Below are 15,003 nucleotides of genomic sequence, written 5' to 3' on the forward strand. Positions count from 1 at the left end.
CAACTCGACACAACCTTCCAGACAACTATCCCCTCTTTTTCAATGACACTCAACTGTCCCCCTCTTCTACAATGAACATCCTCGGTCTGTCCTTTACTTATAATCTGAACTGGAAACTTCACATCTCATCTCTAGCTAAAACAGCTTCTATGAAGTTAGGTGTTCTGAGACGTCTCCGCCAGTTTTTCTCACCCCCCCAGCTGCTAACTCTGTACAAGGGCCTTATCCGTCCATGTATGGAGTATGCTTCACATGTCTGGGGGGGTTCCACTCATACTGCTCTTCTAGACAGGGTGGAATCAAAAGCTTTTCGTCTCATCAACTCCTCTCCTCTAACTGACTGTCTTCAGCCCCTCTCTCACCGCCGCATTGTTGCATATCTAGCTGTCTTCTACCGCTATTTTCATGCCAACTGCTCTTCTGATCTTGCTAACTGCATGCCTTCCCTCCTTCCGCGGCCTCGCTGCACAAGACTTTCTTCTTTCTCTCACCCCTATTCTGTCCACCTCTCTAACGCAAGAGTTATCCAGTATTTTCAATCATTCATCCCTTTCTCTGGTAAACTCTGGAACTCCCTGCCTGCTTCTATATTTCCACCTTCCTATGACTTGAATTCCTTCAAGAGGGAGGTTTCAAGACCCTTATCCACCAATTTTTGACCACTGCTTTGACCCTTTTATGGGACTGGCATTTCAGTGGCATTTTTTTATTAGATTTTTGTTGCCCTTGGCCAGTGTCCTTCCTACATTAAAAAAAAAAAAAAAAAAAAGAGGTGGGCGGAGGAGTACATTTAGTAGAAGGCGTCCAAGGCAAAGCTGCCTGTTACGTAGATGGCGTCGGAATGGATCAATTTCCGACGGTTTGCCAGTGTTTGGGATGTCTGGATGTTTGGTTAAAAATTGTTTGTTTTTCCTCCGTATCTCCGTTTGTGTTTTACCTCCGTGTTTGCTATTGGGTGTGCAGAACGTCTGTGTTTCTTATATTTTTCCTCATTGTTTGACTAATCTGCCTCACTTGCTAGATAGTTGAAATGGTCGTTTTGTAAGTCTCAGTTGACATGCAGCGTGCACCGAAGGTTGTGTGCAGGTGGTTAGACAAGACCTGACGAGTGCACGAGCCAGTGGTGTACACGTGGCTCACTACATCTGGGTACACCATTCTTTGTTGACATTTGGACCACCATGGAAATTATTTGCATAGTCACACACACACACACACACACACACACACACACACACACACACACACACACACACACACACGTGCATCCACTTACGAGAACGTGACAAACCTGCCACCACTTATAGTAAACTTGAAAGTCAAGACAGAAATGAAGACAGCATCAACCTTATCTAGTTGAGGTGAAGAGTGAATGCAGTAGCAGCAGCAGCAGCACCCTTCACCCTTAGCTTGTGCTGACTCAACTCTGTCCTGAACCTTCTTTGCATAGGACAAACAGCACAGTCATCATCATCATCATCATGAGGTGAAGAGTGCATGCAGCAGCAGCAGCAGCAACAGCCTTAACCCTCAGCTTGTGCTGACTCATCTTATTTGTAACTTAATTTAGCCTGAAGACAAACAGCAGGTGCAACATTAAGAATCACCGTGAGCTGCACCAAATCACTTGAATCCTCCACTTGTACTAACTTAATTCTCATCTTAAACTTTGCTAAAAGATATACTGCAGGTGGGAAGTGATCCTAAGAACCGCCACACATTTCAGAACAGAACACTACTCAGCCTTATCTTGCACTAACTTAGCGGTCACTTCAATTTAGCCTAAAGACACGCACCACATGGAACACTGACAATTATCTTGCATCCTCGGCGCGCACTAATTTAGTTTTGGCGCAACCGTTGCTGCAACACAAACTGCAGATGAACAATTAAGAATCATTATGCACTAAAGAATACAATGTTGAGTCCTGGGCTTGTGCTGACTTACAACTTGTAACTAAACTTTGCTAAAAGGTATATACTGCAGGCAGGAAGTGATACCAGCAGTCACCACAGACTTCACAACAGAACACTGGGAATTGTCTTGTACTAACTTGACTCACTTCTGGCGTGAACTTTACCACGAGGGAAACTGCAGGTGCACCATCAACAATCATTGCAAACTGCATCACAACTTTGCTCCTCACCTTGTACTAACTTGATCCTAACTTACACTTTGCTCTCACACAAACTGTACATCACCACTTAAGAATCATCACCAACTTAAGAATATAACTTGAACCAACCATCAGGAAGAGAGAGAGAGAGAAAGAGAGAGAGAGAGAGAGAGAGAGAGAGAGAGAGAGAGAGAGAGAGAGAGAGAGAGAGAGAGAGAGAGAGAGAGAGAGAGAGGTGGTAATAATGATGATGATAATAATAATAATAATAATAATAATAATAATAATAATAATAATAATAATAATAATAATAATAATAATAATAATAATAATAATAACAACAGGACATTTAATTACGGGTTAATAAACATCAACTACCACAATTACTAACCAACACTTGTACAAACGACAATTATTATTATTATTATTATTATTATTATTATTATTATTATTATTATTATTATTATTATTGTTATTATTATTATTTCTTATAGTCAGAGGAGTTAGGTGAGAGGTATACAGCACAGATAAATTTAGTTTGAGAGTGACTCTGTAGTCATAGCCAGATGGTGGAAAACTCGGAAGATTCAAGAGCGTGGGCACGAAAGCAGGTTAAGTCATTGCGCACATAAACGCAACATCCATCTTTGGATCGAAAATGAGGATAGATAAAGTAGGAGAGAGCAGAAAAGGGGCTACTCTCAGTTGCCTCAGACACCTGAGTTTCAGTGAGGAAAAGAATATGAGGTTTAGAAGAGGAGAGGTGGTGTTCTACAGATTGAAAATTAGATCTTAGACCACGAATGTTGCAGAAGTTAATGAAGAAAAAGTTGAGGGGGGGGGTGTCAAGACACTTAGGGTCGTCGACAGAAAGGCAGTCCGACCTGGGGACATTTATGGTCCCCTCCCTTGTTGGGGACTCCGAGGCTGGTGTAGGAGTCGCTATGATAATTTTGAAATTTTTGAGTGAAGGGTTTGTGTGTTATTAGGTGCTTAGAGTTTTGTGTGGAGGAAGAGATTTATCTTTAGAGGGCAGGCTGTGACTGCCCCCTTGTGTTGTGAGACACAAAGGAAAACATTCAGTGAGGTCACAGCTGGGTTTAATGATAAGTTCACAGCACCCCCTGAACAGTGCTTTAGACCTCACTGGGAGTAATTATCGTTTCAGCAGGTGTCTACTGCCTCCTCCTTAGACTTAGAGTTGTGTTTTGAATATGAAGAAAATAAACCAATTTTACTGAACAGACTGGGCGTGATCAGGTTATTGAACATTATCGGAAAACAGTGCCCAGGATTTAATTTAAGTAACAACTGGGATAATATAAAACGGAATTCAAAGGTTCATTTCAGTAAGCGACCTGAGGGAAACCAGTCCAAACTACAGCATGCCAGATATTGCCGGCGTGATGATACAGTGAGAAACGATAATACACCTGCCACCTCCTACACCCGCACCCCTCTTATCCGGCACCTTCATCCAGTACCTGGCCCGGACACTTCACCTCCCTTATACCCGAGCACCTCGCATTCTCGACAATATGGAGTAACCCCGACACTCCCTCGCGTTACACCTCTACAGGGTAACTCTTCTCCTCCCACACAACCGACACCTATTAAGAGAATTGTGCCGTACTCCTAAGCAGAGGCAGCCAATAGAGCTCTGCCTTGGAGTCGAAAAGTGGATCAAGTAATGAGTTGGCACGAAGTGAATAGGGCACATGACCCCGGCACTCTGGGTGACTGGCGAGAGGTTGAGAGGGACAAACACATTCAAAGCATCCCCTCTTACAAACCATATACGCCACACGGAACACAATACACATATAACACATCTAAGAGAAACTACAAACATGGTTGCTTTAACTGCGGAGAATACAACCATCGCCAGGCAAACTGCCGCTTCGATCATCGGATTAGATGTGGTTTGTGTCACTGAGTGGGACATAAGCAGAGGCTGTGCCACAACTACGCATACAATGAATAGGGAGACGGCGAGGAACGAAGGGCCACCGCGGGTACATACAATAAGCAGAGGCTGTGCCACAACTACGCATACAATGAATAGGGAGACGGCGAAGAAGGAAGGGCCATAGCGGGTACTACAAAAAGGAGAGACATGAAAGTTGATCACATAAATGCCCAGAGTATATTAAGTAATAAGGAAGAGATAGAAATATTAATCATGGATAGAGACAGTGATATACTATGTGTAAGTGAAACTTGGTTATCTCTTGATACTCCCGATGAGCACATTCTGATATCCAACTATAATGATATGTAGATGTGACAAAGGAAGGGGAGGAGTTTGTGTGTATGTGAAGGATGTTTATAAGGTTATTACGGTCGACTTTAATATTGTGAGACCTGAAGGGATTGAGGATATATGGTTGTCGGTACAAAATTGTAAATTCCCTACAGTCATTCTAGGCTGCATGTACCGACATCCAAAATATCTTTTACATACATATGATTATATTACTGACGTCATCAAGGCTGTAAGCTTGAAAAAAAAAGTAATTTTACATTTTAGGTGATTTTAACGACGATCTTTTTTTCAAATAATAGTAAGTTAGGAAAAATTATTGCTAATGCAAAATTAAACCAGGTTATTACAAAAGCCACGAGAATACCCCCAGCTCTGACACCCTGTTAGATATTATTGAAACAGATAGCCCTCAGTCAGTCATCCATAGTGACTCTATTCTTTGCACTGTGGCTGACCATGAATTAGTTAAAGTTTCACAAAATGCCTAAACGAGTGTGCTCCTTTAGTAACTAGAGAAATTAGGAGGCCCTCTGCCCCATGGATCAGTGCTAACCTACAAGACCTCATGCGGGAGAGGAATGGCACACAGATGTGTCTCAAGAAAGACAGATATAATGTAAACCTGCAGAATAGATATAAGGCTTTAAAAAAACAAGTAAAAAAGTTACTCCATAGATCAAAGTCAGATTACTTTAACCAAAAACTTGAAGCCGAAAGAGGAAATACAGCCGCCACCTGGAGCACGCTGAAGCTACTCATACTAGGGGCTATGAGTTACATATAAAACGTGTCCTTGTTAGCAGGAGACACTGAAGAATTTAAAGCCAAAATCAACAATTCTAACAGTTTTTTTGCTAATGTCGGGAAGCAGACTTTTCAGAAATCACAATGCAACTTGCCATCTTATGATAATACAGAACAACTCAGCACTGATCAAGCAAATATTCCAGCGGGCAGCACGTTCCGACCTGAGCCCACCAACAGCAACACTATAATTCTAGTGATAAAACACTTAATGAACACTTCCTCACATGGCTCAAATGGCATTCCACAGCTCTTTCTAAAAGATTCCTTACCAATTATCATTACATACCTGATATGTATATTAAATACCTCAATTGTAACTGGGTCATTTCCTTCCCTGTGGAAACACGCAATAGTAGTCCCTGTTTTTAAAACAGTAGATATCAACGAACCAAAAAACTATCACTCAATATCTCAATTGCCCATAATATCAAAAGTTCTGGAGAAAATAATAGCAAGTCAACTCATTTCACACCTCGAAAGGAATCACCTTCTCAGTAATACTCAACACGGCTTCAGAGCCTCACTCTCCTCAGAAAGTGCTTTCTTAACATTATCCAATAAATTATATAAAAATATCGACACTAAGCACCTATCCCTAATTACTTTATGTGACCTATCTAAAGCTTTTGATAGTATAAGTCATAATATATTAATGGATAAATAAAAAAAAAACTAAATATTGATTCCTTTTGGTTCAGCAGTTACCGGCAACAAAGAACGCAGTCTGCCCGAATTGGCAAATATATGTCAAATAAGCTAGAGGTGTCTTATGGGGTTCCACAGGGATCAGTACTTGGCCCAGTTCTATTTCAAATTTACGTCAATGATCTCTCGCAATACATCTCCGACTGCCTAGTCAACCCGTGTTGACTCGTGTTGACCCGTGTTGTCCTCTTCTTCTTCTTCCTCCTCCTCCTTCTCCTCCTTCTCCTCCTCCACCTCCTTTTCATCCTCCTCCTCTTCTTATTCCATTCATTCCACTTATTTTATTATCCAATACGCTGATGATACACAGTTCATCCACACTGGACGCATAGATAAACTACAAGATCTCGTACAAAGGGGAGAAGAAACCCTATCAAAAGCAAAACATAACTTTAATTGAAATGGACTACTATTAAATACAAACAAGACTCAATGTACTCGTATGTTTGTTGGCAGCAGGGGACTCGTGTCACAGATTCCACCCAACACTTCCTTACGGGTTGACGGCGCCACCATAGTTCCCAGCAGCTCTCTCAAGAATCTGGGCGTGTATTTCGATCCTTATATGACTTTCGATAAGTCGCAAGATTTTTAGTAGCATAATTTATATTAATAGAATAAAGGACAACTTTAGTAAAAGAGCAAAAGTGATATTGATAGCCTTGTCCTTAGTATCAGTAATTATGGAATAAAGGTGTGGGGCACTACCAACAAAACACTCATGCATCAAATACAAAAAACTGCAAAACTTTGCCGTTAAAGTCGCTCTTGGTGGCGCTGGAAGGCATGAACACGTTACCCCATTCTTGAGGGAGCATGGCTGGTTAAAGATAAAACAAAAGTATATGTATGAAATGGGAACTTTAATGTTCAATGTAACTAGGGGGAGCTCTTTTAACAATCTATTTCACATGCCACTAGTCAGTGAAGTGTCCACTGCTGCCACCAGACAACGCCATCAACTATATATGCCAATACATAACACTTGTACAAGGGCGCGCTCCATGCTGGTGGCTGGGCCCACACTTTGGAACAGCCTCCCCTGCGACATTAGAAACGCACCCTCACTACGCTCATTTAAGAAACAGCTGTTCCTCCATCTTTTCAAGCATCAGTTTAATGAGTAGCCATTGTTATCAGTCTGAAATTATGTTTTATCCCTGATTATTTAATTATTTCTGTTTTATTGTGATTTTTTATGTTTTATATGTAGTTTTAATTATGACGCAGATACATATGTTAGCTTTTTAGTCATAATTAGATTTTATCATGTATTATAACTACTTGTTAAAACATCTTATTTTATCTTTTAAAAGGCATCACTGATCTAACAATGTATGATCTAAGAATAAGAATAAGGTTTGATTCTGATTCTGATTCTGATTCCTCCTCCTCCTCCTCCTCCTCCTCCTCCTCCTCCTCCTCCTCCTCCTCCTCCTCCTCCTCCTCGTCCTTCTCCTCCTCCTCCTCCTCCTCCTCCTCCTCTTTCTCCTCTTCCTCCTTCTTTTTTTTCCTCTTCCTCTTCTTCTTCCTCCTCCTCCTTCTCCTCTTTCTCCTCCTCCACCTCTTTTTCATCCTCCTCCTCTTCTTATTCCATTCATTCCACTCTCTCTCTCTCTCTCTCTCTTTCTTTACTACTACTGCTACTACTACTACTACTACTACTACTGCTATTACTACTACTACTACTACTACTACTACTACTACTACTACTACCACTACTACTACTATTACTACTAACCTTACAGTTCAGCTCGCACAATAGGATAACGCCGTCTCCAAATCAAAAATGGCCGCCGGTGTAAGCCTTTGCCACGCCCCCTTCATAACCCATGTTTCTACACGCCACCTGAGAGAGAGAGAGAGAGAGAGAGAGAGAGAGAGAGAGAGAGAGAGAGAGAGAGAGAGAGAGAGAGAGAGAGAGAGAGATTTAATAAGTGATCAAAAAATAATAAATAATAACAATGATAACAATAATAATAATAATAACAATTATAATAATAATGATAATAATAATAATAATAATAATAATAATAATAATAATAATAAAAATAATAATAATAATAATAATATTAATAATAATAATAATAATAATAATAATAATAATAATAATAATAATAATAATAATAATAATTGAAAATCATATTAATCTTCTCTCTCTCTCTCTCTCTCTCTCTCTCTCTCTCTCTCTCTCTCTCTCTCTCTCTCTCTCTCTCTCTCTCTCTCTCTCTCTCTCTCTCTCTTTTTTTTAAACAAATATTTACAGAAAGGCTTAAAATTCCACGTTGAGTATGGAATTATTTAAGAAGCCTATGATAGTATTATTTACAGGAATAACACTATACATATTTAACATAAAGATGATAATGCTAATACAATAATACAATAAAATAATAAAAATTTAAAGCACCAGTGGGGACAGGTGCGTGCTACGCCAGCTGTGGGCTGCCAGCTTCACCTGGTGCGTGGACATGTCCTGCACTTGGGGCGTGGCCGCCGTGAACATATTCCACAGCCGCGAAGTCCTGGCTGTGTAGGTACGCTGGTGTTGGCTGGAGCGAGATCGAGGCACCTTCACTAGCTCGTCGCTACTGGCCGCAGCTCTGGTGCACCTCTGCACTGTGTGTGGCAGCAACCTCAGGGAGTCAAGGTGAGGGACCCTCTGCACCTGAGTTTTGTGGCACACCACTAGCGCCGACACGTCCCGGCGATGCTCCAGTGACGTTACTGGTGGTTGGTGCTGTTGGTCCTCATGGGTGGCCACCAGACGCAGAGCTCGCCGCTGCACAGCATCCAGTCTCTGCATGTGGGTGGGGGCACTCGACATCCAGGACAGGGCACCGTACTCCATACATGGGCGTATCTGTGCCCTGTAGAGCGTGGGGATGCCCCGTGGGTCGAGGGTGTTTGCCATCCTGCGCAGGGCAGAGACTCGGAGAGAGGTCTGGCGGGCGACGACACCGATGTGGTGATCGAAGCGTAGGCCGCGGTCCACAGACACACCCAGGATCTTGATATAATCCTGAAGTGGCAGGCTCTTGCCTCCAAAACGCAGCTGTCCTGAGACTGCGTGTGAGGCACCTGGGGACCGTGAGATGACCATCGCCTGCGTCTTCTCAGGAGCGAAGTTTACCTGCCACATCTTTCCCCACTGCTCCACCAGTCCGAGCTGCCTGTTCAGCTCAGTGACGGCACGCTGACTGTCGAGGCGGCAGTAGGAGCGGGAGAGTGTGCAGTCGTCGGCGTATGCTGCCACAGATGACAGCTGCCGGAGGAGGTCGTCGATGTATATGTTCCATAGGACTGGGCCCAAGACAGAGCCTTGTGGAACTGAGGCCCGAACAGGTGAAGGCCTTGATGACTGCCCGTTGACTACTACCTGAAGGGTCCTACCCTGGAGGTAATCTTCTAGCAGCATTAGCAGGTCACCTTGGACACCCTTGGCGCGAAGCTTTTCAATGAGCCCCGCGTGCCAGACCCTGTCAAAAGCCCCAGCAATGTCCAGGGCCACCACAAGGGTGTCCAGGCCTTCTTCCAGGGCGTCTTGCCAGTCCTTGGAGTTGATGAGGAGGAGGTCTGCGGTGGATCTGCCAGGCCTGAAGCCAAACTGCCTGTCTGAGAGGAGGTGGTTCTCGCTCAGGTGTTGGTAGATGGCAGCAGCCACTATTTTCTCCAGCAACTTGCCCATCACTGAGAGCAGGGAGATGGGTCTGTAGCTGTTGTGCTCAGACCTTGAGTTTTTTATGGACCGGTACCACACGCGCTTCCTTCCATACTGAGGGCCACTTCTTCTCCCTCAGGCAAGATGTGAAGACGGTGGTGAGAGGAGCTGACAGCTCTCTAGCGCAGTGCTTGAGGAGCCGTGGGCTGACGTCATCCGGGCCTGTGGCCTCTCTCTCTCTCTCTCTCTCTCTCTCTCTCTCTCTCTCTCTCTCTCTCTCTCTCTCTCTCTCTCTCTCTCTAATAATAATAATAATAATAATAATAATAATAATAATAATAATTGAAAAACTATATTAATTCTCTCTCTCTCTCTCTCTCTCTCTCTCTCTCTCTCTCTCTCTCTCTCTCTCTCTCTCTCTCTCTCTCTCTCTCTCTCTCTCTCTCAAAAAAAAATAAATAAATAAAATAAAATAAATAAATAAATAAAAAGCAAAATAAAAATATAAAAATAATCTCTTGAAAAAAATAGATAAATAAATGAAAAATAATAAATAAATAAATAAATAAATAAATAATAAAAAAAAACATATAAATAAAGAAAAAACAAATAAAAAAATAAAACAACTTGATAAAAATAATAAATAAAATAAAATGAAAATAAAAATAAATAAATAAATAAAAATAATAATAAATAAAGTAAACTAAAATAAAATAGAAATAACATAAATAGAAAAATAAAACAAATAAATAAATAAAAAATCAATCTCTCTCTCTCTCTCTCTCTCTCTCTCTCTCTCTCTCTCTCTCTCTCTCTCTCTCTCTCTCTCTCTCTCTCTCTCTCTCTCTCTCTCTCTCTCTCTCTCTCTCTCTCTCTCTCTCTCTCTCTCTCTCTCTCTCTCTCTCTCTCTCTCTCTCTCTCTCTCTCTCTCTCTCTCTCTCTCTCTCTCTCTCTCTCTCTCTCTCTCTCTCTCTCTCTCTCTCTCTCTCTCTCTCTCTCTCTCTCTCTCTCTCTCTCTCTCTCTCTCTCTTTTCTCTTTTCTTCTGTCTCTCTCTCTCTCTCTCTCTCTCTCTCTCTCTCTCTCTCTCTCTCTCTCTCTCTCTCTCTCTCTCTCTCTCTCTCTCTCTCTCTCTCTCTCTCTCTCTCTCTCTCTCTCTCTCTCTCTCTCTCTCTCTCTCTCTCTCTCTCTCTCTCTCTCTCTCTCTCTCTCTCTCTCTCTCTCTCTCTCTCTCTCTCTCTCTCTCTCTCTCTCTCTCTCTCTCTCTCTCTCTCTCTCTCTCTCTCTCTCTCTCTCTCTCTCTCTCTCTCTCTCTCTCTCTCTCTCTCTCTCTCTCTCTCTCTCTCTCTCTCTCTCTCTCTCTCTCTCTCTCTCTCTCTCTCTCTCTCTCTCTCTCTCTCTCTCTCTCTCTCTCTCTCTCTCTCTCTCTCTCTCTCTCTCTCTCTCTCTCTCTCTCTCTCTCTCTCTCTCTCTCTCTCTCTCTCTCTCTCTCTCTCTCTCTCTCTCTCTCTCTCTCTCTCTCTCTCTCTCTCTCTCTCTCTCTCTCTCTCTCTCTCTCTCTCTCTCTCTCTCTCTCTCTCTCTCTCTCTCTCTCTCTCTCTCTCTCTCTCTCTCTCTCTCTCTCTCTCTCTCTCTCTCTCTCTCTCTCTCTCTCTCTCTCTCTCTCTCTCTCTCTCTCTCTCTCTCTCTCTCTCTCTCTCTCTCTCTCTCTCTCTCTCTCTCTCTCTCTCTCTCTCTCTCTCTCTCTCTCTCTCTCTCTCTCTCTCTCTCTCTCTCTCCTTGCCTGAAAAGTTCTACTTTATATAGGCTAGCTTGGTTTAACTGTAAAGATTTGATATACTCATATACTCGTATACCAGTATGTAAAATGACTTGGCTATAAATAAATGTTTCAAATGTTTCAAATGTTTTTTTCTTTCTCTCTCTCTCTCTCTCTCTCTCTCTCTCTCTCTCTCTCTCTCTCTTCTCTCTCTCTCTCTCTCTCTCTCTCTCTCTCTCTCTCTCTCTCTCTCTCTCTCTCTCTCTCTCTCTCTCTCTTTCTCTCTCTCTCTCCTTTTCTTTTCTCTTTTCTTCTCTCTCTCTCTCCTCTTCTTTTCTCTTTTCTTCTCTTTTTTTTTATTTAAACATAGGTACATTATCACCCGAAGGCGCACTGCCGTGTGCAACCTATTTTAGGGGTGGGACACAACATACAAATACAAATATAAATATATATACTTATATATACATTCTTTATGTTAGACTTATATTAATATTGTTAGCAGGGGGGTTGGGAACGAGCCCCTCCAGTGGTGTGCTGCTAACTTCACGTCCTGGGTATCCATCCCCCTGATATGAGGGACGGAGGACGCGAAGACGTTCCACAGTCTGGAGACTCGCCCCCAAAAGGTGCGCTGGTGTTGGCTGGAGAGGGAACGCGGCACTTTCACTGAGTCACCACTGGATGACACCGTTCTCGTGTCCCGTGAGGTGACTCTGGTGGGCAGCCGTAGTCCCGCCAGATGTGGCACACCCTGCACTTGTGCCTTGTGGAACACCACAAGGGCTGCCACGTCCCTGCGGTGTTCTAACGTGTCGACGGGAGTCTCAGGATGGGCTGGAGCACCTGCTGCTTCCACCAGTCGCAGCGCCCGTCGCTGGATGCCGTCGAGCTTGTTGATGTGTGTGGCAGCACAGGACATCCAGGAGAGGGTGGCATACTCTAAATAAGGCCGTATCTGGGCCTTGTAGAGCAAGAGCCTCCCTCTCCTGTCGAGCAAGTTGGCCACCCTCCTCAAGGAGGAGACTCGGTGTGAGGCCTTAAGGGCAATGTGTTTGACGTGGCGGTCAAACCGCAGCCCTCGATCCACCTCCACCCCAAGAATCTTGACGTACTCCTGGAGTTCGAGAGGAAGGCCACCAAAGCTTAGCCCTCCCTCCACTGCTGGCTCGGCAGCGGGGGATCGAGAAACTACCATTGCCTGTGTCTTCTCCGGAGCAAAGGTCACCTGCCAGCGCGTCCCCCACTCCTGTATTACCCCAAGCTGCTGATTGATCTCTTCAGCAGCACGCACACTTTCGTGTCGAGGATAGGTACAGGAGAGAGTGCAATCGTCAGCATAAGCTGAGACCGCCGGCAGCTGTCGGAGAAGATCGTCCACGTAGATGTTCCACAGGACTGGCCCCAGCACTGAGTCCTGTGGCACTGACGCTCTCACCGGGAGGGACTCGGACGCTTGCCCATTGACAACGACCTGGAGGGTCCTTCCTTGGAGGTAGTCGCCAAGGAGCTGAAGGAGGTCACCCTGGATCCCCTTTGCCCTCAGCTTTTCCAGAAGGCCCCCATGCCAGACCCTGTCGAATGCGCCCGCTATATCCAGGGCCACCACAACAGAGTCGAGGCCGCCGTCAAGGGCGTCCTGCCAGCGCCCGGTGAGGAGCATGAGGAGATCGGAGGTGGACGGCCCAGGTCTGAACCCAAACTGTTGGTCCGAGAGGAGGTAATTGTCCCGGAGGTGGCGACACACCACATCTGCCACCACCCTCTCGAACACTTTCCCCACCACAGAAAGCAGGGAGATGGGTCGATAATTTTTTTGGTCAGACCTGGAGCTCCTCTTGTGTACGGGAACTACCCGGTCCTCTTTCCACACTAAGGGCCAGGTATTTTCCCGTAAGCAGGCAGAGAAGACTGTGGTGAGGGGGTACAGCAAGCTTGCGGGCACATTGTTTCAAAACGTGCGGGCTGATGTTGTCGGGACCGGTAGCTTTTTGTACATCGAGCCCCTGCAGCAGACGCTCGACAAGCCCCTGCGTCACCTCCACCTTGGTTACAGTCTCTCTGCACTGCTGCTCCAGAAGAGGCGGTGACCTTTCAGGGTCGTCCACCTCCATCTTCCCGGCGAAAAGGGTGGCCAGCAGCTGGGCTTTGTCCTTGCTGCTGGTGGCCACCGTTCCGTCGGGCCTTGTGAGAGGAGGGACAGTGTCTTGACGGTCGAGGCCCTGTCAGCCCTTAACAAGGGACCACCAAGTCTTGTTGCCCACTCCAGGGCCTCCTAGCTGGCACCGCAGGTCCTCCTCCCACCTCCCTACGGCCCACCGGCAGGTCGTCACCATCCTCTTGCTGGCCGCACGATGTAGGTCTTTGTTGCGCCGAGTAGGATTCTGCTTGTAGCGGAGCCACGCAGAATACTTCGCCTCAGCGGCAACGCGGCAGCGGTAGCCAAACCAAGGCTGGTCCGTTGGTCTGGCGACGAACTCACGGTGGGGCACGTGTTGCTCCTGGAGCGCCAAAAGGTGGGAAGTGAAGGCTCGCGCCTGTACCTCCGCTCCACCCTGCAGGATGGAAGGCCAGTCAGTCCTGCGCAGGTCTCGGCGAAGGGAGCCCCAGTCTGCCCTATCCCATAGCCAGACTGTGCGAGTGGTGGCCTCGTCACGAGCTACACCCATGTCCACCTGGGTCAGGACAGCATGGTGGTCAGAGCTGCCCACGAGACCCAGCTGGTGGCAGCTGAGTGTGTCCTCCTCCAGGTCGGATATGACGGGGTCCAGGGTCCCGCCCCGCTCATGAATGGGGAAGGTCACATGGTCCTTCAGGCCCTGCACCGTCAGGAGGTTTTCATAGGCGTCGTGCTCCAGGTGGTGGTTGAGGTCGCCCACAAGCAAAAAGTGTTGGCAGCGATGAGTCACAAGGAGGACATCTAGGGCCTCCTTGAGGTACAGGAGCGAGTCAGGCCCTTGTCGGGGGGGGGCGGTACATGGCGCACAGCAGGAGGGCAGAGTGGTTGGCCAGCACAACCCGGAAGAACATCACCTCCAGCTGCGGCGGCGTGTCCACGTCGAGTTGTTGTGCCTGCACTCCCTCCCTGAAGCAGACAGCCACTCCGCCTCCAGCTCTATTCCGTCGGTCTCTCCTGGCCCAGTGAGTGTAGCCACCTATTATGCCGAAGAATGGCTCCACCTCTCCGTTCAGCCAGGTCTCCGTCACCACAACTGCATCTGCACCGTGTCGTAGTACACAGTTGTGGGTTAGGTCTCCGATGTTCGTTCGGAGACCACGTACATTGGCGGAGATAACCTTGAATTGGTGGCGGTGGCGGTCGGGCCTTACCATGTTGGAGGGAGTTGTGGTCCTGCCTGAAGGGGTGTGACAGGGCTCAGTTGGGGGTACCGAAGGCCGGGCGGGTTCCATTGCCAGCCCTGAGTGTGGCCCCAGTTAACAGGCTGAGCTGAAAACGGGCGAGACTGCGGAAAGGGCTGCAGAAAGGGCTGGAAGTGAGGTGATACTGATGGGGAGGCAGCGGCCAAATATCCCCCCTCCGCGAGGACCTGCCGTAGCAGTCGCTCCTGCCTCAACTCAGCAGTCCTGGTGTGGCAGTCTTCAGTACTGTGGCCCTTCTCTCTCTCTCTCTCTCTCTCTCTCTCTCTCTCTCTCTCTCTCTCTCTCTCTCTCTCTCTCTCTTTCTCTCTC

General features: G+C 46.0%; 1 protein-coding gene across 1 annotated transcript; it reads right to left on the reverse strand.

Annotated features, from left to right (window-relative positions):
- Positions 1-6,853: 6,853 nt before the first annotated feature.
- Positions 6,854-13,427, reverse strand: LOC135110724 (uncharacterized). The gene is made up of 4 exons (XM_064023351.1): positions 13,140-13,427; positions 12,341-13,015; positions 11,912-12,205; positions 6,854-6,937 (listed from the first exon to the last, which is right to left on the reverse strand). Exons 1-4 carry the CDS (start codon positions 13,425-13,427, stop codon positions 6,854-6,856), a joined length of 1,341 nt encoding a protein of 446 aa, XP_063879421.1.
- Between the last annotated feature and the right edge of the window lie 1,576 nt (positions 13,428-15,003).

The sequence above is a fragment of the Scylla paramamosain genome, chromosome 20, assembly GCF_035594125.1.
Source record: "Scylla paramamosain isolate STU-SP2022 chromosome 20, ASM3559412v1, whole genome shotgun sequence".
NCBI lineage: Eukaryota > Metazoa > Arthropoda > Malacostraca > Decapoda > Portunidae > Scylla > Scylla paramamosain.

Coding starts and splice junctions, on each gene's coding strand:
- LOC135110724 (XM_064023351.1), bottom strand. CDS start 13,427: ATGGAGGTGGACGACCCTGAAAGGTCACCGCCTCTTCTGGAGCAGCAG. Junction 12,206..12,340: donor CCCTTAAGGCCTCACACCGA/GTCTCCTCCTTG, acceptor CACATCAACAAG/CTCGACGGCATCCAGCGACG. Junction 6,938..11,911: donor GAGTCTCCAGACTGTGGAAC/GTCTTCGCGTCC, acceptor CTAATGTCGCAG/GGGAGGCTGTTCCAAAGTGT.